Source organism: Microcebus murinus, chromosome X (assembly GCF_040939455.1).
Source record: "Microcebus murinus isolate Inina chromosome X, M.murinus_Inina_mat1.0, whole genome shotgun sequence".
Lineage (NCBI taxonomy): Eukaryota > Metazoa > Chordata > Mammalia > Primates > Cheirogaleidae > Microcebus > Microcebus murinus.
Window position 1 is genome coordinate 94,794,713 of NC_134136.1, and position 27,994 is coordinate 94,822,706.

General features: G+C 38.7%; 1 protein-coding gene across 1 annotated transcript in view; it reads right to left on the minus strand.

Annotated features, from left to right (window-relative positions):
• The window catches only part of MAP3K15 (mitogen-activated protein kinase kinase kinase 15), a 124,511-nt gene that overhangs the window by 83,321 nt on the left and 13,196 nt on the right, over window positions 1–27,994 (minus strand). The window contains exons 2-3 of the mRNA XM_075999490.1: window positions 19,599–19,738; window positions 17,051–17,074 (exon numbers count right to left, since the gene is read on the minus strand). Coding sequence (XP_075855605.1) covers window positions 17,051–17,074; window positions 19,599–19,738 — 164 coding nt within the window. The remainder of the gene's footprint in view (window positions 1–17,050; window positions 17,075–19,598; window positions 19,739–27,994) is intronic.

The window sequence follows — 27,994 nt, forward strand, 5'->3', positions numbered from 1 at the left end:
TGTAGCATATTGTTTTCCTTTCTTTCATCAAAGATGAAAAAGCCATATTATTTGATAATTTAACTACAGGTGAACTATCATAAACTTAATAAAAATTGTTTTGTAGGAAGCATATATTAATAAATATGATTATTCTGAGAGATCTTTTGGAAAAAGAATCGGTTAAAAATTTTTTGTATTATCAAATAATAGCCCAGGTAAAATATTATCTTTTTTCTATGGAATGATTACAGTTGGACTATGAATCATGATCTTTGTAAAGCATAAATATTACCTTTAAAGGGCATGACATCAAGGCTCAGTGTTTAGCACATTTAGAGAATTAAAATACATTCTTATGTGACATTCTGATATCACAGTCAATATTTTGCCTATACTGTCATAAAAAGCAACTAACTTAAAATTTCAATTTTTTAATTCCTGTATCTCCACTAAGTTGTAAAGAACTCACATGATGCCATAAATAATTCACCTGGCTTCTGTTTGTTTTTTTAAACTGAACTAGTGGAGTTAATTTGACATAATGGAGATAGAACCTTGGAAAGTACACTTTCTCCACGAATGGGAAATCAAATAAGGGACAATGTTTCTTCTAAATTAAAAAGAAATTCATTAATCATTACAAAAACTGTCAGAATGTCATGATCTCAGATCAAACAAAACGTTTAGGAAAACTTATGACACTGGGGGACTAGTTTTAAATACGTATATACAACACAGATAAGTTTTCCTTTTGAATAAGATTTGTTTATACAAAAACAGGTGGCATTCTTATTTCCATCTAAATTAAAATATAAATAATTGTCTCTCTCTTCTAGCTTGTTGGCATCTACAGCACTGTTAGCACACATTTTGGACCTTAAAATATTTTGTTACAAAAATTACCAGTGCTGCTTCACTAAAACGTATTTTAGACTGGCTCAGCAAATTTCTTCCGTAAAGGGCCAGGTAGTCAATATTTTTGGCTTTGCAGATCACACAGTCTCTTTTAAAACTACTCCACTCTGCTGTCATAACATGAAAGCAGACACAGATGACACATGAACACATGAGTGTGTTTGTGTGTCAATAAAACTCTACAGACACGAATTTGAATTTCATATTTTTATGTGCCCTGAAATCATCTTCTTTTGATATTTTCCAACTATTCAGAAATGTAAAAATCATTCTTAGCTCCCAGGCCATACAAAAACAGGTCGCGAGTCAACCCTTGTCATAGAGTAAGATTTCTGGTATTCTATTATCCCTGGAAGTAGGGTTTTCAGAGAATACCTACCCTGCTGCAAAACAGCAGCTAGAGACCATCCTTGTGGGCACCAGCTATTGGCATTAAACTCATTAGAACATAAATGCCAGTGCTATAAGTGGAAGGGGCAAAAATTCAGGTGTATAGGTGATAACTGGGGAGTGAAGGGGGCTCATATCTACTTCTTCACAATCACTCAAAACTGCCTACATCACAGGAACAAAGGCCCTTCCTTCCCTGTAACACTTTCATATCCACAAAGAGACCCAAATTGCCCAGCAAACTAAGGTATTGGTGGGTTAGAGACAAATTTCTCCTTCATCCATGTCAAGAAAGCCATGTTGCTAAAATAAATTCAATGCTATTTATACATTCAGAAGCTAAACTGCTTTTTCTTCCACTTGAAATTGGTTGAGTTTATGATAAAAGCCTTCCTATTTCAGACTGAGAGGGAGAAAAGGGCTGTGTGGAACAGTGAGGTCTAGAAGATAAAAAATCTTTGAAGAAATATAGTTTGTTATTTTCAAAAAGTTAGAGCTAGACTAGAGGTGTGACAAGCTCCTCAGATCCTGTCCCCAGAAAAATAGCCATAATTGGTGAAAATTTTGTTTTAAAAACCATGGTGATATAGCACCTCTTGTATTATCCTAGATAGAGCTGGAACCCATTCTACCAAGTGAAGTATCCCAAGAATGGAAAAACAAGTACCACATGTACTCACCATCAGATTGGTTTCACTGATCAACACCTAAGTGCACAGACAGGAATAACATTCATCGGGTTTCGGGCAGATGGGAGGGGGGAGGAGGGGATGGGCATATGCATACATAATAAGTGCGACGCACAACATCTGGGGGATGGACACATGTGAAGCTCTGACTGGGGAGGAGCAAGGGCAATATACGTAACCTAAACATTTGTACCCCCATAATATGCTGAAATTAAAAAAAAAAAACCATACATTTAAAGTCTCTATTAGTTGTCCTAGGGGCATACAGCAAGTGGAAAAACATTTCATTCAAGAAAATCTATTAAATCTTGATAAGAATAGAGAGATTCTGTAGGAGCCATAACCTATTCATCCCCCAACCCAACCCCAGAGTGACAGAAGTTCTACTCTAGTAGGTATGGCCAAGACAACAGAGTTTCTTCTCACTTCCAGTGCAATGTGACAGTTTTTCCTGGGAAGACCAGGCCACCAGCATTCTCATCCACCACAGCCTGGTGTTGCAGAAGCTCTATTCCAGGAAAATGCAGTCAAGAGGACCAGGGCTCCTTTTCTCCACCCAGCCCATATTTGCAGGGCAGAAGCTCCATCATAGGTGAAACAGGCCAAGAATATTGGGCCCTGATTGTCCTAGCCCTAAGCTCACTCATAGAGTAAAGGTTCCATGCCAAGAGATGCAAGCTGAGAAGACCACAGGCTGCCACCCCTGCCCAGTGCACCACTCATAGAGCAGGGCATCATCCCAAGAGAAGCAGGCTGTTGTCTCTACCACTAGCTCCAAAACAGTTGTTCAGAGCTCCCAGGGCAGAGGCAGGCAGTAAGAACAAAGCATTCTGCAGCTCTTCATAAGAGGATTAACTTTATGTGGAACACAACATAGAGAAGTTCAAGATCATGGGCATTATTAAAAAAAGAGAGATTTTGGTGGCAGGCAATTAAGAGAGGGCTGGTAGCTCCATCATAGGAATCAGTAAAGGGTATGCCAACTAGCAGTTTAACAGAGAAAACCAGGCAAAGAGATAGCTAAGAGGAGCCTTCCTGGGGTCCGTGCAAGCCTCAGGGAGTGCGCTTGTAGGCCCAACTTTAATTATATCAGACTGTGGAACAATTCATGCCTCAGAGCATCATCAAAAACAATAGAGCAATTAGCTAAGAAAGGATACTAACAACTGGGTGTAATACCAATACAGAAAATGGGTCAGAAACTTAACAGGAAGATCAGAGAAAGAGAGTCAAAGAGAGCCCAGCTACTCCTGGATGGGGATAGAGGGATCAGAGTAACTGTGCACATGCCCAAGACTGTACCCTGTAAGAGTGACATCAGAGGCTGCATGCCGCAGAAAAACAGACTTCACTCAACCAGTCTAGCCAAGTCATGAAAGAAACAACAAAAACAACATGCACCAGAGGCAGGAGGGAAAGAGATCAGTATCCAGAGCTGCTACATTTTCTAAAATGTCCAATTTACAACAAAAAAATACAAAACTTGCAAAAAACCAGGAGAGTGTGATCCATAAATGGGGAAAATAGCAGGCAATGGTAACTGCCTTTGAAAGGACCCAGATATTGAACTTAGCAAAGACTTGAAAGCAGCTATTATAAATATGTTCAAAGAACTAAGGAAAACCATGCTTAAAGAATTAAAGGAAGGTATGATGACAATATCTCAGAATATCAATAAAGAGAAATTATTTTTTAAAAAAATGGGAATTCTGGAGTTGAAAAGCATAATAGCCAAAATGAAAAATTCACTGAAGGGGCTCAACAGGTGATTTGAGTGGCAGAAGAAAGAATCAGCAAACTTGAAGATAGATTGATAGAGATTATGCAACCTGAAGAACAGAGAGAAGAACAAAGCCTTAAAGAAACATGAGACACCATTAAGCAAACCAACATACATGACACATGATAGGAGTCCCAGAAGAGGAAGAGAGAAAGAAGCAGAAAAATACTCAAAGAAATTGCTGAAAACTTCCAAAATTTGATGAAATCAAATATTTAGGAAGCTAAAGGAACTCCAAGTAGGATAAAGGCAAAGAGGTCCATACCTAGACATCATAGTCAAAATTTTGAAAGAAAATTTTGAAAGCAGCAAGAGAAAAATGTCTTGTCATGTACAAGGAAACTCCAATGAGTTAACATCTGACTTTTCATCAGAAACAATGAAGGCCACGGGAAGACATAACCAAAGTGTTAAAAGAAAATAAAAGTTAACCAAGAATCTTGTATCCACCAAAACAACCCTTTAAAAATGAAGGTAAAATAAAGACATTTTCAGATAAACAAAAACTGAGATAATTTGGTGCTAGCAGGCTCATCTTACAAAAATACCAAAGAAAGTTCTTCCGTTTGAAAGCAAGTGACACCAGACAGTAACTTTAATCCACATGATAAAAAACAAAGAATGCCAGTAAAGGACATTATGTACACAATTATAAGAGACAATATAATTGCAAATTTCTTCTCCTATCTTAACTGATTTAAAAAGCTGTTTCAGAAAATGATGTACATAATCACATGTTGGGACTTATAACATATAGAAATATATTTGACAATAGCAGCAAAAAGGACACAAGTAGTTGTATTGAAATAAGGAAATGACACCAAATGGCAACTTGAATCCAACAGGAACAAATGAAAAGAACCAGGCCGGGCGCGGTGGCTCATGCCTGTAATCCTAGCTCTTGGGAGGCCGAGGCGGGCAGATTGCTCAAGGTCAGGAGTTCAAAACCAGCCTGAGCAAGAGTGAGACCCCGTCTCTACTATAAATAGAAAGAAATTAATTGGCCAACTAATATATATATACAAAAAATTAGCCGGGCATGGTGGCGAATGCCTGTAGTCCCAGCTACTTGGGAGGCTGAGGCAGGAGGATTGCTTGAGCCAGGAGTTTGAGGTTGCTGTGAGCTAGACTGACGCCATGGCACTCACTTTAGCCTGGGCAATAAAGTGAGACTCTGTCTCAAAAAAAAAAAAAAAAGAAAAGAAAAGAACCAGAAATGGTAAATCAAAAGGTTACTATATCAATCTCTCTCTATATGTATATATACATACTTGTTTTCTTCTGTTTCTTTAAAAGACATAATTATAACAAAAATACTGATACCATCATTATTACAATTAAATAACCCTGAGCCTCTATAATAGGTAAATTGAAGATGCAAGAATCTAACCTATCTGTACAGAATTATGTCTTAAAATTGTTTCCAAGACAAACATTTCTGCTGAAATCTCATTTACATTATTCCTTTAGCAAACCTACTCTCCCCAAATAGCCCAAGAGTAAACTTTGCCCCAGTTCTTCTCAAATCCTAAATAATGAAGTGTGAAAATTGGATTTTGACAAACATATGCTATGTGCTGTCACAAGTTCTTGCTTAAGAAGGCAGAGCGGTAGCAGCAGAGACTGATGAAGTCTTCCCTGCAGTTAGGAGAGGGTTTATCCTTGAGCAAACGTTTAGTTACAGTTAAAGAAAAATAAGGAGAAAGAGCGGAAATGCATGAACTCCGAAACCAGCTGAGAGTTTAACGAACAGGACTGAGGAGACAGCAGGAATCTGGAGACTTGGGAAGGTAAAAATACTTCCTTTAAAGAAAGTCTTTCAGAAAGTGTATAAAAGTTTAAGAAATTTGACAGAAAGAAACTGGGACTAATGACTACATTTTTAAAAGCAATTCATAAACTTCCAAATGAAAGCACAGGCTTTTGAGCATAGTACTTTTGTTCTTAAGAAGAGGAGGAATAAGACCAAACTTCCTCAAATGATGGAACACATTCAGACTTTTGTTGGTGGAGAAACCAGAAATTAAATATAAAAACAATGATTAGCATAACACATGGTCAGTGGGGAGCTAGGATCCGCTATTTCTAATCGTTACATTTATAAATGGAAACATCTCAAGAATCCAGTTCATTAAAACAAATTTAACAAAGGCAGCTTAGTTTCCTACATAAAGAGCCATTCGAACCAGTATGCTAGCCACATTAATATGTAAACTCTTATTCTAAACACTCTCCAAATATTTCCCAAAAGGGTGATTCTGATATAGTAAGTGAGGTCAGAGGGCAGAGTAAACCACTGGTTTCTGACAGTGTGCAGGTAGTAAGTAGAGGAATCTGTCCTCTAAAGTTTTTAGTTCCTAACCTAGCAATTGGAAATCCCAGAGCTACTACCATCTACAAATATCACCACCATGAACAAACAGACTGCCCTATACCATCAATAAATAGGTGATTTTATAAACACTTGTTATAAAACTATATTTATATAGTCTTAAATGCCATAATTTTTAATGCCTGACTAATAAACCATCTGGTAAATATATATAGTCTACTTAACCACTCTCCTATTGCTTAACTTTCAGTTTGTTTTGAAATTTTCCTCACTAAAAGTATCACTGAGATGAACATCTTTGCATATGGCAGTTTTGTGCTGTGGTCTTTTCCCAAGGATATCTTCCCAGGAGTGAAATTACTAGAGGAAGTTTAAGGTTCGTGATATATGTTGGCCAAGTTGCTGTCAGAAAGGCTGGAACAATTTACACTCCCACCAGCAGCATGTGAGGGTGTGCCAATTTCATCATCCTCTCAGCAGAAATGGGTAGTGTTTTGTTTTTCCCATTTGCGAAGTCAGGTGAACAAGAAATACTGTATCAGTGTTGAAATAGGAAGTCAATATCCCAATTCAAGCATAGCAACATGGTGAAGAATTCAGAGAGCCAAGGAATGAATTCCAGCTCCAACCCATCATAGATGGATGACTCTGTAAAATGTACTCATATAGCTAAACCTCAGATTTTTCATCTTTAAAATGGGGACAAATAATAGTGTCAACCTTATTAGACAATAGAGGCTTAAATATGACCCTTTTTGTGAAGTGCTTCATACATAGTGGGCATCCAATAAATACTTGTTATGTGCCATAGTTCTACACCAGACTAGGAGTTCTGAACTTGGAGTCCATTAATTCTTAGGAGTCTGTGAACTTGAATGAGAAAAAAATTATATCTTTGTCACCATTTGAAATGTAACATTACCTTCAATTAGAAATGTAGGTAACATACCCTAGTAATATTAACAAGACCTGAGAGAGAGACTTTTTCACGAATAGAAGTTGTAGAGTTTTTCATATCACATTACAGCTCCTACAGAGATCTCAAAATAACTTCTATACCCATCACTACTCCAAAATTATGACAGTTTTTTAAACCTGCTGCTTGATCTTATTATTTAAGACATTCGTAAAGCAGCACAGAGATTATAACTTTTAAAAATATTTTGATAACTATATTGTGATATTATAATGAGTCTCCTTTGTAATCTTCTGTATTTAAGCATTTTAGAACATTTTGAGAAGGGGTCCATAGGCTCCTCCAGACTGACAAAGGGGTCCCATGGCCCTCATAAAGCTAAGAACCCCCATTTGCAAACTCATAGATGCTTCACATAGAACATCCTTAACTACAAACCTAAAGTGTTCATTCCTTTAGTGGGCTTCCAACAGTAAGCTCTTCATGAACGACAGTGCAATTCCCATCTGTAAACAGCTGCCTGGATTCTTTAGGATGGCCGAAGAAAACAGCATGTCAGGACCTCGACTTAATTGTCATTAGGTTCGATCATGGCCACTAACCAAGGACACTGAGGTTTCGCTTCTCACCTGACTTCTCTGAAGGTTGCCCATGCAAGGTGGCCAAAGGTCCAAGAAGGCCAGGATGGACAAACAAGCCAAGGACCTCATTACACCAGCACTTATTTTTATTTATGGCTAGCAGCAGGTGGCAAAGTTGGTCAACAGTAGCACAGGGTTCACAAATTAATTCTTTGGAGCAAACACGGTATGTACAAGTTTATCCCAGCCAACTTCATAATGAGACTTTTGGCTTGACCTTCCAGAAAACATTTTTTATAATGATACAAACATTTAATCAGTCAACGAATGGCCTAGTCAAAAGAGAGGGAAAAAGCATCTAAGGCAGATGGAAGGTGGTTTAATACTACTCAAGATAAACTGATTTCTGAGCACTTTCAGAAGAATACATATCTTGATTGCTGGCAGAATGTGGTACTTTGGAGCTTGTATCTTGTAATGCAAGTGGGTCACAAATGCTTACCAAAAACTGAAATTGAAAAAGCACTGAAGATTGTTCCCAAGAAAATTTAGGAAGCAAATGAACAAACGTGGGGCAATACTTTTTTTAAAGTTATTTACTATGACCATGTATGACAAAGTCAATTTGTAAATATTAAGGGAGAAATTACAAGTTGACTTTACCCCCTAAAAAATGATTATAAGGTTTAAGCTTAACAGATAAGATGCTTTGTCTTAGCCATTAGGGGAGAATTTTAAAAATGAGCACACATGCATTGTCTAGGAAAATGCAAGGTTTTTTTCTTGAGATCAATGCAAATAGCATTCTACAATGCTACTTTTCTATAATTATCTGGTCATCAGAGAAACAAATATACAGAAGCTGTATAACAATTTCAACAGGACAATCAGGCTATTGTGCCAGTTAAAGGTAAATGAAGATATCCTTGCTGGAAACATGCCATATAGTGCTGAGTTACTGTGATAGTTGATCAACTTTGTTTAAACAACTGCACAGCCATCATAAAGTCACAGAATTGCTACAGAGCTGGCACAAATCTCAGAAGTCACCTTTCTTTATAGAAGAAACCAAGACTCAGCGTAGTTAACCAACTGGCCTTACAGATGACCACAAAGCCAGACAAATCTCAGGTCTCCTCCTCTCTTCCCAAAATTCTTGTCACTGTCACTTCAGCCTAATTCTGAAATATTCTTAAATAAAGCTGTATAAAATTCCCAACACAGATGGGTGAATAGTGAATTTTATGGTATGTGAATTATGTCTCAATTTAACGAAAATAGATGGGTGTCGTGTATATCAAAGACTTATTTAGTTGATAGGCAGAACTAAATATTATTTGGCTCCAACATTAGCCCTGTGAAATTTGACATTACCCTTGTGATATTCAAGAGGTACAGAGAAAAGTTTCACATACTCCAGGGTACTGCAACTGAAAAGAACAAACAGGAGCAAGACCAAAGGCATGAGTGGATTAATAAAATGTGGTATATGTATACCATGGAGTATTACTCAGCAATAAAAAATGACTATCACCTCTTATATTATCTTGGATGGAGCTGAAGCCCATTCTACTAAGTGAAGTATCACAAGAATGGAAAAATAAGCACCAATGTATTCGCCATTAAATTGGTACTAACTGATCAACACTTATGTGCACATACCGAAGTAACATTTACTGGGTGTGAATGAGGAGGAGGGGACGGGTAAATTCACACCTAAATAGGTACAGTGTGCACTGTCTGAGGGATGGGCATGCTTGTAGCTCTGACTTGGGCGGTACAAAGGCAATTTATGTAACCAAAGTGTTTGTACCCCTGTAATATTCTGAAAAAGAAAAGACCAAAGGCATGTAGAAAAAAAGGACAAAAAGACTAACAGATAATTTTAAATGAAGTAAAAATAACAGAACATAGATACACAAATCAAATGAATAAGTAAAGGGCAGAGGTTTCTACATAGTTCATGTTCTTTATGTAAAATAAAATTCTCCCTCTACTATGGGATTTATAATCTTCTTGTTTGAAATTGAGTCTTTGCTAATAAAAGTGGTGGAAGTCTTGATTTGAACTGAGAAAACCCGAAGAATATGGAAAGCAAAAAGAAATTTAATTGTCCTTCTGTCAAAGTTTTCCTAAGCAATCTATATCATCTTTGATAATTTTGAATCCCAAGCTACAGCAAAGTAAAGAATTGAGGAAGGCAAGAGAAAAAGAGCAGGAGAAATTCTGTTACCTTGAACTCAAGGCCTAAACATCTTCACGAGCCAGAGGGAAGGCTTCCAACATTGAAGGCAATGCTCCCAATATTGCCAATGTCTGTTTCTCAAAGAATTTCCAATTTATTGGGATTATAAAGATAACCATTTTAATAGGAACAATGAGTTTCTTTTAAATCTCATTGAGTTTCCAGAAAAAAAATAATCACCTAGTCCAGTGGTCAAGAACCAGATTAGTTTTTAATAACATGTTTTTTAATAAGGTTTTTAAAAAATAATGTGATCCTAGCTTGGAGATTTACCTCTGTTTTTTTAAAAAAACAACTGAACCCTGGCTTTAGGACATGACAAATGAAAATAAGGTCCAGTGTATTTTTAACAATCCCTTCACCAAATATTGGGTGAACCATCTCATTTTCTCCCAGTAATTCTTCTGGGGAACAGGGAAGGTGTATGTCTCCATGTTTCCTTTCTAACAAGGTTGTGAATAGCTTTCAGGTAACCACCCACTAAGCCAATGGAAACCATTATTTCTGTGTTTTTCTACCTTTGAGATATATTTCTTAGTCTTGGAGTATATATGACATATATTTCTCAAATGTAATTATAATGCAGTGGACACTTGGATATGCTGCCTAGAGCCCCATTCAAGAAATGATGTGTTGCCCCAGCTGCTGGGAGCCCTTAAGCTATCAGCCCTTGCTGTCAGTTCTGGAACTTCCTCAGTTGTAGAGAGCATCTCACCCAATGTAACACTCTTTCCAATGATGGATGGATGCAGGAATATAAAAGCTTGACTATCTCATTCTAATTCAGGACAACTCAGAAAGGCTATTCTAGCTCCAGACCTCCTCACTGGGTCAGCGAAAGCTGACACTGAGCCTCCATCCCAGCTCCATTTCTCCCTCTTCCCAGTCCTGCTTTATTTACTCCCCTTCCCTAGCATCAGTCCCAAGGGCACACCTTAATAAACCTCCTGTACCCTAAACTCAAGCCTCAGAGTTTGATTCCAGGGTAAATCAACCTCTAAAGTCAGCCATGAGTTTGATGGTATGGCCATTCTTGTTAAGGAAAATTAAAGCAAATGAAGTTACAGAATACCTATGGACTATGTACACTAGTGACAAACTACTATGAAGTTCCAAGGTTTAATAATAGATAGATTCGGGATTGGCTTTATTTTCACTCTTTTGCTTTCATAAAGGTTTGTTCAACCTTGACCTGTCATCATGTAAACATATTTTTCAAAGTGATAAAATGTTGAAAGTAGCTATTTTTGTCATTTCTAAAGCAGCAGAAAAACAGCATAAGAATTAAAATGGATGAAAGTAATATAGAAAAAGTTGTCATTTTTATGGAACTCTGACCAAAAACTGAATTACATTTTTAACTCAAATAGTGAATCATGAAGATACAGTAAGTGTTAAAAAGATTTTTGTGAAAGTTATATTCTTCAAAAGTCAACCCTGAAAAGGAAATTAAGTAAACAATTCCATTTACAAAAGTATCCAAAAGAATAAAATACCCAGGAATAAGTTTAACCTTCATCTTTACCAAGGAGATGAAAGACTTTTACAATGAAAACTACAAAACACTGCTGAAAGAAATTAAAGACCTAAATAAATACAAAGACACCCCAGGTTCATAGATTGGAAAACTTAATATTGTTACGATGTCAATACCACTCAAAAAAATCTACAAATACAATGCAATCCCTTATCAACATTTAATGGCTTTTTTTTTTTTTCCAGAAATGGAAAATCTGATCCTCAAATTTATGTGGAACTACAAGGGGCCCAAAATGCTAAAACGATGTTGAAAAAGAAGAACAGAATGGGAGGACTAAACTTCCCAATTTCAAACATTACTACAAAGCTATAATGATCAAAACAACATGTTATTGGCATAAGGGTAGACATATAGACATAAAGAGTAGATCAATGAATAGACATGAGAGCCCAGAAATAAATCCTTATATATATGGTCAGTTGATTGTGAAAAAGGTGCCAACGGGGACAAGATAGTCCTTTCAAGAAATAGTACTGGCTGGGTGCGGTGGCTCACACTTGTAATCCTAGCACTCTGGGAGGCTGAGGCAGGCGGATTGCTCGAGGTCAGGAGTTCGAAACCAGCCTGAGCAAGAGCAAGACCCCGTCTCTACTATAAATAGAAAGAAATTAATTGGCCAACTAATATATATAGAAAAAATTGGCTGGGCATGGTGGCGCATGCCTGTAGTCCCAGCTACTTGGGAGGCTGAGGCAGGAGGATTGCTTGAGCCCAGAAGTTTGAGGTTGCTGTGAGCCAGGCTGACACCACGGCACTCACTCTAGCCTGGGCAACAAAGTGAGACTCTGTCTTAAAAAAAAAAAAAAAAAAAAAAAGAAATAGTAGTAGGACAACTGAATATCCTCATGCAGAAGAATGAAGTTGGACATCTACCTCACACCAAACACAAAAATCACTCTAAATGGATCAGAGACTTAAATGTAAGAACAAACTCTAAGAAACTTTTAAAAGAAAACATAAGAGTAATACTTTGTGACCTTGATTTAAGCTAAGAGTCCATAAATATAACACCAAAAGTATGATCTATAAAAGAAATAATTGATAAAGCCTCTGAAAAGGCCCTTCCTTCCAGAATATATAAAGAACTCTTATAACTCCATAATAAAACAACCCAATTTAAAGTGGGCAAAAGATTTGAGAAGAGATTTCACCAAAGAAGATTACAAATGACTAATAAGAACATAAAAAGATGCTCAACATCATTAGTCACTAGGGAAATACAAATTAAAACCACACTGAGATATCACTTCATACTCACTAGAGTAGGTATAATAAAAAGACAGACAATACCAAGTATTAGTGAGGATGGGAAGAAACTGGGCCTCTCACTGCTGGTAGAAATATAAAATGGTACAGCCACTTTATAATCATTATCTTAAGAAGTTAAAGGTATATTTACCCTATGTTTCAACAATTCTATTCCTACATTTTATTTTTATTTTTTATTTAGGCTAGAATAGTAATTTTGGTTTCATAGCAATCATTTAAAACTGTTTGTTTTCCTACAGAGAATACTGTTATATAAGAAGCTAAGCTATTTTAAGTAGGAGTGGATGTGACTACTAATTGACAACTATCATAGATTCAGCATCAGAAAACATCAGTTATCTATTCTATTTTCACAATTTAGGGATTTGAGACTAGTTGTCTAAAACATCTTCTTATCTGGATGTGCTCTAGACTTAACAAAGGTACCCAAATTATCATTTAGACAAGAGGAGGAGAAGAAATGCCTATAAATACTACCATCTTCTTTTCTCTAACATAAATGTGCAAGACAAATCCAAGTTCCTGAATTTTCCATGTGGGTATATTATTTCAAATGCATGGAATCACTAAATAAACAGAAAAGGAAACATTGCCAGGCCTGTAAATCCAGCAATGCTTTTGCTTATTTCATGGTACGAATAGTTTTGATGGAATTCTTCTAACATGAGACTGGCAGATGTGATACACAAATTTAACATGACAATGTAATCATAGGCTACATGAAAAATAATGTTTAAATAATAAAATCATGCCTCACTCCAAAAAAAAAAAAATCTGTTCCTAGATATATACCCAAGAGTAATGTGAAAACATATGTCCAAAGACTTGTACTCAAATGTTGACAGTGGCATTATTCATAATAGCCAATAAGGCCGGGCGCGGTGGCTCACGCCTGTAAACCTAGCACTCAGGGAGGCCAAGGCGGGCGGATTGCTCAAGGTCAGGAGTTCATAATAGCCAACAAGTGGACATAATCGAAATGTCCATCAACTGGGAGATGGATGAAATGTGGGCTACCCATATAGAATACCATTCAGCAATAAAAAGGAAAGAACTACTGATCCATGCTACATCATAAATGAACTTCAAAACATCATGCTAAGTGAAAGAAAGCAGATGCTTATGACTACATTTAGTATCTTTCCACTCATATGAAAAAAGTTCTGAAAAGGCAACTCTAAAAGACACAAAGCAGATTAGCAGGGGTACTGTGGGAGGGAACTGGGATTATCTTCAAATAAACATTTTTGGAGTGATGGAAATGCTCTAAAACCAGATTGTGGTACACAACCTACAATTGGCTGCACAACTCTATAAATTATTAAGTCATTGGGCCAGGCATAGTGGCTCATGTCTGTAATCCCAGCACTTTGGGAAGCCAAGGCAGGAGGTTTGCTTTAGCCTACGAATTTGAGACCAGCTTGGGCAACGTAGTGAGATCCATTTCTATAAAAAATAGAAAAATTATCCAGTCATGGTGGTGCATGCCTGTAGTCCTAGCTACTTAGGAGGCTGAGGCAGGAAGATTGCTAGAGCCCAGGAGTTCGAGTCTTCAGTGAGCTATTATGGTACCACTGTACTCCAGCCTGGGTGTCAGAGTGAGATCTTGTCTTAAAAAAAAAAAAAAAAAAGAAAGAAAGAAAAGAAAGAAAGAAAAAGCAATTGAATTGTGTGTGCTTAAAATAGGTGAATTTTATGGTATGTAAGTTATATCTAAATAAGGTACTTAAAAAAAAAGCCAGAACACAAGAATATGAGAATCATCTGTAAAAGAGGTGAGCATAAAAGGTGATACCACATTTCTAGAAAGCAAAGGAGCCCAGAACGGCTGTGAGTGTTCTAGTCTGAAACCCAGAGACCAGTTCCCATCCTTTACATCCTTGCAAAGCAATGGACCTCCAGAAATGGAAACAAGTGTGCCCACACCTCTGACAAGTGAAGCCGAATTCAATATGTCATCAGGCATAACTCTAGAAACATCAAATGACTCCCTGAAGACAGATCTCAGAGCATCTTAGCTTTCACATATTCATAAATCACTTTGGACATTGAGGTATATGATCAGGGTGTGGCATTTCATCTGTACCCCTCTCACAAGATTTTATAGTTCACTAACTATGACTACATTGTGTATGCGTGTATGTTTAAATCTTTATAAAATGATCTCGAACCCACAATTATATCAGATTCTCTCTCCAAATCTCTGAGGTCCTATGATCCAGGCCTCTGATTCCAGTGTTACCCAATCCACATGTAGGGGACAAGTGAGCAATTTCTCCTTAGAGTCACCCAATTTACTTTGACATTCTATTTTAATGTTTAATCACCATTAGTTGCAAGATGTCCATTCTGCTGACCCAATCATTTTTCTGTTTGCCCTACTTCCAAGCCCATCTGGAGTGGAAAAAGTAACTGTCTCCTTACTTTCAGAAAGAAGATAACATTTGAAGATAACCACTAATGGTACCTCTCAAGGTTTATTTCCCTTCAGCTTTTCCACTTAGGTGCTATTTTCTACTCTTTAAGTCACTTGGGATCCTTTCTGTTATTCTTCTTAATGCTATAAATTTTCACATCTTGCCAAGAATGACAACCAATACTGAGCACTGAATTCTACCATAATGCCAAATATAGCAGAGAGATTAGTTGCCGAATCCTTTAAAATAAGATTATTCCTAAAAACAAACAAACAAACCTACACAACCTAGGAAGAATGGTGTCAAGGTGTGCTCAGAATTACTAAGAATTTTAAGGAATTCCTGGGTGTTTAGGAGAAGGGAGAATGTGCAAGAAGGGAGGGTATGTAGTGGAATTGCAACAGAATAATATTAAGTCTCCTTCAGGACAGAATATTTCTAAGTGCTGACACTCCCAACACCTAGGAGTAGAAAAAGAACACAAGTCGTCTCCCTTGCCTTAATGTAACTTGTTTTAAGGCATACGTGTTTCATAGACATTCTTGCATTAAATCCAAGTTGCATCTTTTTACTTGTGCAACAAATATGGAACCACAGATGTTGAATGCTGGAAGGTATTTATGAGCAAAACAACTGAGTTCAACATTTTTCATTTTACTGCTGAGGATACCGAGGCCTGGGCAAGGGTGGAGCAACTGCTCAGGGTTCTTAGAGGAGGGCTGCAGCTACAATGGCACCTCAGGCAGGCACAATCTCCTTTGATTGCTCCGTTTCTCCACAAAAGAGGTCATTAAAAAACAAAACAAAACAACAACAAAAAAACCCAAGATCTAGAAAGAACAGGAAAGACTCCTATAAGTGGACAACAACAGTATGTAAATGGGGCAAAATGAAGTCACATATTGTCCCATCTCTTTTCCAAGAGGAACTTGAAACCACCTTGATGCCTTCTTTTATAGGCCTGCTTGTTAAATTCATGTTCCAAGAGTAATCACATAAACTATACCACTTACTTTGTTTCTAGAATGTCCACCTCAGGTGAGGAGTTCTGTCAGGGTCCTGGGGAAACTTGGGTCCCCAAAGTTGCAGGTTAGGGCTTTCTTGCCAAGGGCTAAAGTCACACAAAGCTCCTGCTCCCCTACGGAGGGCTTCGCCTCCTGGGTTCTTTTCTCTTTCTCCCTCTAGGAACTCTAGTTGGAATAGGAAGAGTCAGTAGGCCCTTCCCTTCTAGAAGGGCCAATGGGCAAGGAGGCTGAGGCCCAAAAGAGAGGAAGCAAGGACCTGTCCTGAGTCTACATCATGGTTTCTCAAACCACAATGCCATAGGTTTGCAGGGGGGTGTGGGGTGTGGTAGGCAGCTTGAGGTGCAAAGGTACAGGATAACCTTGGAACCATTTCCAAGGACATGATCTTATTTAAATGGTTTTAGGGTGGTGGTTTCATTGTACTATTCAAACTAACATGGCAAGAAAACTAAGTAACTGCAGAAACTTTTAAGCCAAATCAGGAGACTTCAGTATATCAACAAGACAGAAGGAAGTAGAATTCTATCCCACTTCTTTTCAGCTTGTGGCAGGGAACCTTCAGGCCAGCCCCCACATTAACTGAAGTGCAAGTTCATGTTCCTCTATCGTTAGGGAAACTGGTGGGGAAGTATGGGAGATGCTGGCTCCAACAAAAAAGGACTCTTGGTGGTCCATAGGAACACTGACCCAGCTCAGAAGGAGATAGGCAGGTGGTTCCAGTGCAAAGTCCTAGTTAGTAACGAAGAACATACACTGTCTTGCCTGACTTTGCCTTCTGCCCTACACCCTCAATGGCTGAGTGGGGCCTGGGATAGCTGGCAGGTTGAGGGACAGGGAGTTTCTAGCTGCCCTCCTTAAAAACACAACCAACAGGCATGATTAGAAGTCATTTTGCTACCTGTGTGATTTTCAGGCAAGCATTTTATGAATTTATTTACAAGGCTAACAATCTGAAAATGTAATACTTACTGTGTTTTTCTGGGTTACCATATCCTGAAAAACAAAGAAAAGATGAATATAGATTTTTTTCAAAACAGTGAATTACCATAAGCATTGGCCAGCAACCCCCATCATCTAGCACCTACCTTAGAACAAGAATTAATCACTTGAAGCCTCCCTCTAAAAAAGCTTCAAATAGAATGAGCCTCTGAGAAGTGTTAAATTTATATTCCAAGGAAAATTGATCATAACTGGTTAGCTTTGGAACTATTAGGGGGCACTTATGCTTATAAGGATTTTCCTAGGGCAGTGCCAATGCATTTGCCCAAAAGATTTTCAGAGTTAAGTTTGGGGCAATGAGTGCCCTGCTTCTCACCTTCCCAGAGAAGCACCTGGAAAGTGTTGTGCTATCCTCAGGTCTGGAACCATTTCTTGAAAAGATCAGTGCGAAGGCTATTATACCACAGTTAGCCTTCCTATAGAAGGGGTGGTATTGGTAGGATTCCTGACATCCCACTCAAACTGTCTAGGAATTGTCAAATTCAGTGATAACAATTTTAGTTAACTTAGCATGATAGTTATGCAGCCCTTAACTATATCATTTATGCACTGAAAACCAACATTTCTGGGGAAAAATCCCATAATTAAACAGATGCCCCGTAAAACATGTTTTATACACTCTGAGATTTCTATTTTCTGATAACAAGTATAGGCTGCTTCTTCTAATGTTAGATATAACTGACTACCCATTTCCATTTTAGGGAATATTTTTCCATATCATCAAAAATTAAAACTTATGTAGGTCATAGGACTTTCCAGAAGACTTTGCTAAGGCACAGTTGAAAGAAAAATTGTATTGAATTAGAAAAAAAATACATTCTAATTTCCTGTTTCTCATTACAATATAGGTTAGTAATCTATACTTTCATACTTTTTAAATTCTAAATATTTATAAGAATAACTACCTTAGTGAAAATATCTAAAGTAATTTAGATTGGTGTATAGTCTTTGGCAAACTATTTTACAATGTAAACTACACTAATAAAACCGTTTCTTCTTCCACTGTCATATGAATGACTTCTTAAAATACAGTATTGTAAGGCCGGGCGCGGTGGCTCACGCCTGTAATCCTAGCTCTCTGGGAGGCTGAGGCGGGCGGATTGCTCAAGGTCAGGAGTTCGAAACCAGCCTGAGCAAGAGTGAGACCCCGTCTCTACTATAAATAGAAAGAAATTAATTGGCCAACTAATATATATACAAAAAATTAGCCGGGCATGGTGGCGAATGCCTGTAGTCCCAGCTACTTGGGAGGCTGAGGCAGCAGGATTGCTTGAGCCAGGAGTTTGAGGTTGCTGTGAGCTAGGCTGACGCCATGGCACTCACTCTAGCCTGGGCAACAAAGCGAGACTCTGTCTCAAAAAAAAAAAAAAAAATACAGTATTGTGCTGTCATTACAGAGTACACATCTGTGTAAAGTATACGTGATGTTTAACACATACAGGTTACACATCTGAAGCAGGTAGTATTTCTACCAGGAAATAATCTCAAATTATTACAGAACCCAGAAAACCTGGTTAATATTAAACCTCAAGAAACACAAACATGTCCAACTTTGGTATATGACTATACTACTATATATATTAGTGATTCTTAATACTGAGGGAGTTGGACATTTAGCAATAATGTCTAAAGACTGACTCTCTAAACCATTGGTTCTCAGCCCTGGCTGCACATTTGGGAGGTTGAAAAAAAAAATCCCCATGCCTGGGACCCGCCCCCCAGAGATTGTGATGTAACAGGTCTGGGTATGGCCTGGGTATGGGATATTTACAAGTTCTCCAGGTGATTCTGAAGTGCAGTCAAGGTTCAGAAGCACTGTTGTAAACAAAACCAATCCGTTATTCCTAAAATGATTTAACACAGACCAGGAATTTCTATGATAGTCAACAGTATTGATATCGGCTGAATTTTGGAATAACTCACAATAGACATTTATATTTTACAAATGTAAGCATTTTTAAAAGTTATCCAAAAAAGCTTACATCAAACTTACAAACTCATTTTAGAAATTCTCAATAATTACTGAGTTGTGCAGGAACACACAAGTTTTCAGTTTTGCTTTGTTTTCAGACTGGGAGAAAATAAATTAAATACTAATTGTGTCTATGCTAAAATTTTCTGCCCATTTTGGTCACTGTTAAATATCTTCATGTTATTATCTGAGTTGAGAACTGCTTTTATAATATGTAGGCTTGGATCAAATTGCCCATGAAAGGATTCAGAGTGATATGGTTGCTTCAATAGTAACTAACAGGAGTTTTTGCCTCTGCTTCCCTAACGAGCCTGAAAATGCTCAAGTTGCCTACAAATGCATGACTGGGCTGTAGCATAGATGCTCATACAGTGGCCAGGCAGTCATCTGTGTGAACTAGAACCTATGGTGGGAAGGAAGGAATCATACAAGCAAGTCTTTATTGTTTTTCTCCAACCGCATGTGCTACAGCAACATTTCAGCTGGACGTATAATTCTGCTTTCCCAAAATGAAGTATTCGGGAGAAGGTAAACAATACCCTTTACCTTCAGTGAGAGAGCAGTGTCAGCATCGGTGTCGTGATACAGGATCACATTATTGGCCATGTCAAAGCTTTCGCGGACTCCAAGGTGGTAGAAGAGGGAAGGCTGTCTGGAGACATCACTCATGTCCACCACGGCAACATCTGCGATGAACAAGGGCAAGACAGAGTGGGAGGAAATGGTCTGTTCTACTTAACCTACTTGCAGATGATCACCAATGGGGAGCTATGGCAATTGGTATTTCTGCCATCAGCCTTTTAGGTAAAGTAGAAGTGAGGAATGATTTGATTAAAATTACCCCATGAACTGTAGAAGAAAAACAGTAAGAATTAAAAAATCCATAAACCTCTTCCTTCTTCAAAGTGCCGGGAATATAGCCTCACTTAGAACTTGCTGATGGGCTTATTTTTAACGTTACCTTTGTTATAAGATATATCTCATATCTAAAAAATATACTTAGCCTATATATGGAGTATAAAGTATAACGAAAAACGATGCACCCACCATGCAGCCCAAGTCACAGAGTGTTACCTGCACTGTCAGAGCCCCATGTACCCCTCCCTGATCATATCTCCTCCCAGCCCAGAAAAAACCTCTATCTTGATCTCTGTATTTATCATTCCCATGCACACATTTGTGTGTGTGCATGTGCTATAGATTGAATGTTTGTGTCTCCTCAAAATTTGTGTGTTGAAACCGAATCCCCAATGTAATGGTAGTGGGAGGTGGGTCTTTTTGGAGGTGATTAGGTCTTGAGGGTGGAGCCCTTATGAATGTGATTAGTGCCCTTATAAAAGAAACCACAGAGAGCTGCTTTGTCCCTTCCACCACACGAGCACACAGCAAGATGGCCTCGTCCATGAACTAGGAAGCAGGCACTCACCAGACACCAAATCTGCTGGCACCCTGATCTTGGACTTCCTGACCTCTAGAACTGTAATAAATTTCTGTTGTTTATAAGCCACATCCAGGCTATGGTATTCTATTACAGCAGTCTAAACAGACTAACACAATACATATAGGCATATTACATATATGTATGAATTCCTAAACAGTATAATTTTTGGATGTATAGTTTTGGATGTCTTTGAATTTCATATCCATAGTATCATACTGTATATATTCTTTGACTTGCTATTTTTTGGTATGATTCAACCAATTTGTATGTCTACCTCCAGTTCACACATTTTACTTCTGTATAGTATTCTGTTATATGACTACTAAACCACAATTTCTTTATCTGTTTTATCCATGCAGATTTTATTCAATATTTTCTTTTTCCTATTTGAAACTGCTATAATAAACACTCCTGTCATAGCTCCTGGTTCACATGTCCATCAACTTGACAATATAAAATGGAGTTGCACCCTGTAGTAGAGACCTATTCAAAACAGAGGAGCACCGGGTGCTGTGGGGCTCACACCTGTTATCCTAGTACTTTGGGAGGCTGAGGCAGGAAGATCATTTGAGGCCAGGAGTTTGACACCAGCCTGGGGAACAAGTGAGACCCCATCTCTACAAAAAAATAAACTAACTGGGTGTGGTGGTGCATGCCTATAGTCCCAGCTACGCAGGAGGCTGAGGTGGAAGGATCACTTGAGCCCAGGAGTTAGAGGTTATAGTGAACTACCATCATGCCACTGCACTATAGCCTAGGTGACAGAAAAAGACTGTCTGTAAAAAAACAAACAAAAACCAGAGAAGCAACTTATTGAACCTACAATGAGCATGTTTAACTGTGCCTAGTAGTACTGGATACCATTTCAGATGAGACTGGGCACATTCAGGGTGGTATAGCCAGAGACTGGACACCATTTCAAAACTTGTAAGAGTTTCTTCATCACGTGCGGTAGAGATATAGGAATGTGGTGTCCAAACTTATGCTAGCACTGCTGGGACCTCATAGGAAGTCACTGAAAATCCTGATGAAACAGAACAGAGGCAAGTCAAACAGGGGCATGAAGAAACAAGGCAGCAGGCAGAAGCCACATCAACACGAGGCACCGCTGGCTCTGCACAGGGGTACTGGGAGACCTGAGGCCAAGTATCCCCAAGCCCTGGGGTGGGCCTTTTATTTTCTTATTTATTGATTGCCTACTAATCCCTTTTCTCAAAAGAAGCGTACAATACCACGCAGGTAACCAGAAGGAAGTGGATGGCTGGGATCACTGTGAAGAGGGCTGAAGTGAGGGAGACACAGCGATGGAGGCACCCCCAGGAAGTCACCTAACTCGCACTTGGGTGGAGGGCAATCAGGGAAGGCCTGGAGGAAGTGATGATGTCTGTGACCTGAGGAGCTGTAAGAGTTAGGCAGGCAAATCAGGGTGAGGACGAGGGGACGAGAGGAAAGAGTGATATAGAGAAGACAGCAAAGTACAAAGGGCCAGAGGAGAGACAGGGTGCTTTAGGCCACTGCAAATCATTTCCTGGGGCCAGAACACCCTAGGAGATGAACCTGCAAGGGTTAGTAGGTACCAGGTAGTAAAAGAGTCTCAAAGCCACGTTAAGACGGCTGGACTCTACCTTGGGGCAATGGGAAACCCATGGTAGGTTTTGTTTTTTTTTTAACATTTTATTATGGAGAACTACAAATATATACACAAAGTAGACAGAACAGTACAACGAAACACACACACACTTCAACAATTATCAACTCACAGCCAGACTTGTTTCATCTCTGCTGTCATCCACACCATCCCCCTTCCATGTTATTTTGAAGTAAGTCCTACCAGACACCATATCATATCATCCTCAAATATTTCAGGATATGTCACTAAAAGATGAGAACCAAAAGAATAAAAATAACCATAGTATCAATGTCTCATCTAAAAATATCTTTAAATAATCATGAGGGTTTTGAACAGGAGACTATCATATTCAAATTCACCCTTTAGAGGTTATTGCTAACGAAAAGACAAACATATATGCTGAGGAAACATTTTACAACTCAGCCTGATCAATTTTATCTCAAATGGATAAATTCTGCTCCCCACAGACATTTGCTTGGAGTCAAAACAACACTGCAGCTGAGTAAATTAGACGTTCTGCCTATATGACTGTTTCGTGGACTCTGTCACCTACCCAAAATACAAATTATATGTTTCATAGTAATGCTATTAAAAAATCACAACAGAGATGCTAATTCCAAGGCCACAGTGACTACTATAATTAGTTAATAAAGGAAAGGAGGCTACTGGAAGATGACAGAGGAGAGTAGTGGAAATGGGTAGAGGGCAGGAGTGAAGGACCACAGCTCGTGTTCATAGCCAACCTGAAGCTTGGCAGAGGAGCTTGTTGCCAAGATTAAGTTTTAATCTGGTGACATAAATTCCTCCCTTCCTTTGCCTTCTCAGCATTCTGTGCTGGAATGCACTAGCATCTCCACCTTTACAAAGAGGCCCCTCTGTGGCTCCACCAAGGCTTGGGAGATAGACTATTTAGTGCCAATTAAAACAGGACAGATTAATACTGCTACCAAAAAAAAAAAATTCTGAGCAATTCACGTTCAACAGGAAAACTGCCTCAAATCTAAAGTTGAAATTTTTGCCTGACATTTGTCACTCAGGCCAGTAGACTGAGTTCACTTCGAGAATGTAAAACAATATTCAACCGGCTTATTTTCAGAGCTTCTAAGATACTGATTTAGCATTCAATTTATAAATGCTGATTGTGATAAAACACTGAGCCAGAATTTTTATTATATACAAAGAATCAAGTGGTTCTTTTCTTCCTCAAAGAGCACACCAATTACCCAAAAGCACTCATCATCACCATGGTCATGTGCTTTGTCATTTATAAAACACTTCCACAGACATCTCAGCTGAATTTCAGAGCAACCCCTGGAGACAGGCAGGGCAAGTACTGGCTTCACCTCGCAGGTGGGGAAATGAAGCACAAAGAGGTTAATAGACTAGCCCAGTATCACTCGTTTAAGGCATGACAGAGCTGGGGCTTGAACTCAGTTTTGCTGACCCCAATCACCCATGAGGCTCGGTGCGTTCCTGACTCATTTTCTAAAATTGAACCACCTGGGGGCAAAACAATTTGTATAACAGGCTAAATCTTGGGCAAACAGATCACAGATAAAAAGGAAGAGATAAAATTCAGATTTTCATTCCCAAATGCACCCTGTGTTCCTAGCAACCATTACCTTCCAGTTCCAACTGACAGGCCAGCCTCAGGGAAAAAGCCTATATCGTATAAACCATCTGTCTTGATCCTGCGGTAGGCACACACGCCCGCCCTAGCTATCTTGATTTAACAAACTTTAAGAAGTGATACTGGGTGTGGTGGCATGAGCCTATAGTCCCAGCTACTCAGGAGACTGAGGTGGAAGGATTGCTTGAGCCTAGGAGTTTGAGTCCAGCCTGGGCAACAGAAGGAGACCCCATCTCTTAAAAAAAAAAAAAGAAAAAGAGGGCTCCAGTTAAAATCTACACTTAGCAGGAAAATGAACTTAAAATCAAAGTACCCTCAAGCTATTTAACAATCAATTACATTGATCTCAAAATGTGCTAGTATGAAATGAGAGAGATGAATGATATATAGGATTTTAGTTCATTAAAAACTTTTGAACATTATTTTTGTTAAATATTTTATAGGTAATAAATAAAACTAATTTTCTAGTGTGGTTTAAAAGTATCTGATTTCTGAAGCAAAGCATTAGTCAACAAAATGATATGATAGCGAATGATTTACCATATACTAATTCTGTGATCGTACTGGCTCGTGCCAGTCTTTAAATATAGTCCAGGTTATCTTATCCTACTCCCAGCAGCAAAAAAGAAATTGTGTACATAAATAAGACTGGTTTTGTCTAAATGAAAAGAGGTAGATTTTAGACTAAGTTTCCTGCCAAACACTTTTGTGGAAAAAAAAAAACAGCCTGGATTTACTGGACAGAAAGTACCTCTCTTAACTCCTACCATAATTTAGATCTTATTTTCATCTACTGCCACTCATTTCCAACATACTTCAGGTCAGGTCAATGGAAAGAATGTATTGAGGTGTCATTTAAATCTTATTTTCCAATATCATAAGAAGGAGCCAACCTGCCAATTCAGTGTTGAGAGGTCAGCAAGTCCTTACCAAGTGCCACGTTGGGTGGGTACTAGTTGCTTGGGGCATCAAGTTTTAACTAAGGAGGAAGAAGGGGAAGAGTGGGGACGTTGGGAAACCATCTGGTCTCCTATCTTTTGCTTTCCAGTATCTAATCTTTTGTAAGAGTGACCAAAAATAAATCCTTTTTATAGCTATATAACTAATCGAGATGTGTCCACCACCAGTTTTTGCAAATAAAACATGTCATCTATAAGCCAACTACATTTACTCACTGAGGTGAACGGACTCATTGGGCTCAATTTTGGACCACTCGCAGTGAAATATTTGCAATACACAGTATAGCATAATTTCAACCACTTTATCTTTTGCACATATACATTGTTCTTCCAGCTAACAATGCAAAAAAAGTGTGCAGCACTACCCTGCAGGCTAGATTGCATTCGTCATTTTACATGGTATTAATATCAGCATCATCCACACTGTTACACTTCATGGGTCCAACTCTGGGTTCCCTGCCAGTATGTGAGCACACCACCTCAATATTTGCATCTTTATCACCTGAAGATTCCTCTTCAGCTTCCTGCAACCCTTGTGCAAAGGGGTTGCTTTCATATGACTCTCTTTGGCAAACGTCTGTTGACATATTCTTAGAACCTTTTTTTTTTAAGGCTGGTCAAGTGAAGCAGCGGGAACAGAGTAGAAACTAGCAGATAACAATCTCTTCTTTCAAAAGGTCTATGTCACACGCCACCATCAAGACGTGTCCAATTTTATAGTTTGGGCAGAGATTGATGAGCTGCTGCCACACACTGCAAACGCTGAGAAAGGTACTGCTGAGCTTTTCTGTGATGGTGGCAAAATTGTAGGAAATAGCCTCTGCATTTCTTAAGTTGTTCTCTAACTGTCTCACTAAAATGAAGGAGAGTCAACATAAGAGTACCATGGCTTTTACATATACTTCACCAATAATAATACCTTCTTAACAAAATCAACTGCTCCTTAAAGGTCATCACTAAGCATCAGGACTTTTGCACGACTGCTGATTTTACCCATTCTGTGCCCTGTTTCCTCAGTGGTGTCTATCCCCACAGTCTATGGAGGGAACCAAATTCATTTGGTCATGGTAGTGTTGGTGACTCATTGTGGATACAGAGCCATCTTTCTTTGTCCTTACTCCTTCTCAGTCCCTTTTCTTTCTTTCTTTCTTTTTTTTTTTCATGTATCAATTTCCTTTTTCTTAGGTGGTCCTTTGAGAATGAATGTGCAGAGTTCACGATTTGCATCAAGCATGCCTCAATATCCATAGGCTTTACAAAAACTATCTATTTGCTTCTTAGGAATGAATGACAAGCACTTTGGATGTAGGATTTTCATCCTCAGAATAGAGAATACATTTTTTACCAAACCCATCCAATAAGTCTTGAAACTTTAGCCTTGTGAGATCCAATGGCAATCTAACAGTCACTCTAATATCAAAATGATCTTTGCTCCCAGCTCAACCAAAATATGTGGTGGGCTCCATTGGAGGCCAGTTAAGCACACCTTTATAATATCGACAATTTCTATTTCCTTTTGTTCCACTTATTCTTCTTATTTTGCTGTCAACCTTAATGTTCATACAAGGAATCTTGTATGAATAGAACTGGTCTGATGCAATGCAGCTGGCATTGAGGACATTTTAGTGCAGGTGTCCTCAAACTACGGCCTGCGGGCCACATGCAGGCGTTTTTGCCCGTTTGTTTTTTTACTTCGAAATAAGATATGTGCAGTGTGCATAGGAATTTGTTCAGTTTTTTTAAAACTATAGTCCGGCCCTCCAACGGTCTGAGGGACAGTGAACTAGCCCCCTGTTTTAAAAGTTTGAGGACCCCTGTTTTAGTGTATAAGTAGGCTTTATCAATAAGACGCAGAGATATTTTATAATATTCTGGTTACTTCTGTTGCACGACAAAACACCTCAAAATTTAATGGTACAAATTTGAGTTCTGGTTCCAAATAAGACGGAATAAATGCATCCTGCCCTGTCTCTTCCTCAATGCAGCTATAAAATCTAGACAGAATGGATGGAATAGCTATTTCAGGAATGCATAAAGTAGATGGTAGCAAGCAGACTGGGAAAGACGACCAGATTTCAAAGTACTATCAAACCAATGGCAAGTTTCCCATTTTCCCCCAGTTTTCTCAGCCTGGACTAAAGGCAGCCTAAAACCCAGAGTGGGTGCTGAGTATGAACAGAGAGCACCAGGACGCACCCTTGAATGCTGGCCCAAGAAGCAGAAAAGGGACCTTCTATTGCTCAGAGGAGTGAGGGAAATTCTTAACCTTTTCTTTTTCCTAGGCTCCCTTGTAGCCCAGGACCCCTGTAATCCCACAGCGATGACAGCAGATACAGTCAGTAGCAGCAGGGGCCCAGGAACTCAGAGAGGGGAACCTTTTTCTCTAATTGGAGAAGCTGTAGTCCCAAGAGGGTGGAGTGACCCTCTATTGCTTTTTACTTGTCTCTCAACACCTGGCCTCAGACATGGGCACAGTTATGGGCAGCGTGAGGCAGAGTGGGACAACTAAAGCCCCAGATTTCTGGCCATAGAACTGACAAGGGAAGCCCCAATAAACCAGAAAGTACAATGGCGATTATAGAAATGGAGGAACTTTGGAAAACAGCCCCCCTAGTTGTTTATGAATTCCTGGCCTCCATCACCCCAAGCTATGAAAGCATGAATCTGACCCAAAATAGAAGACCAAAGACTTTGAGAGCAGATAGACTATCATCCAGGGCCCAGGCTGGCTACTGGGTGTTGCACACATGGGTGAGGTCCGAAGAGCACTGAAAGGTTTTGAAATCAGAACTGATGGTACTCTGAGGGATGGTCATGCTGGAAACTCAGACTTATGGAGGGAGGGGGGGAAAGGGCATTTATTGAAACCTTAAAATCTCTACCCCTATAATATGCCGGAAAAAAAAAAAAAAAGAATTGATGGTACGACTGAAAGAGAACTTGGCAATAGCAAAACAAACAAACAAACAAAAAGAAAAGAAAAACAAAATAGACACCCAGTGTCCCTCAAAAAGGGATTGGTAAAATAAATGATTATACATCCACCCAATAAAGTACTAACCAGATATGAAGAAGAATAGAGAATATTCCCATATATTGATTAGGAAATACATCCAGGGAAAACTTAAACCGAGAAAAGCAAGGTGCAGAACAGTATTTGGCAGATATTTTTTGAATAAAGGAGAATAAGAATGTATATTTATATGTGCTCTCATTTACATAAAGCGGGAGTAGGCAAGCTTTCTCCATAAAGGGCCAGAGAAATATTTTCAGCTTTTCAGG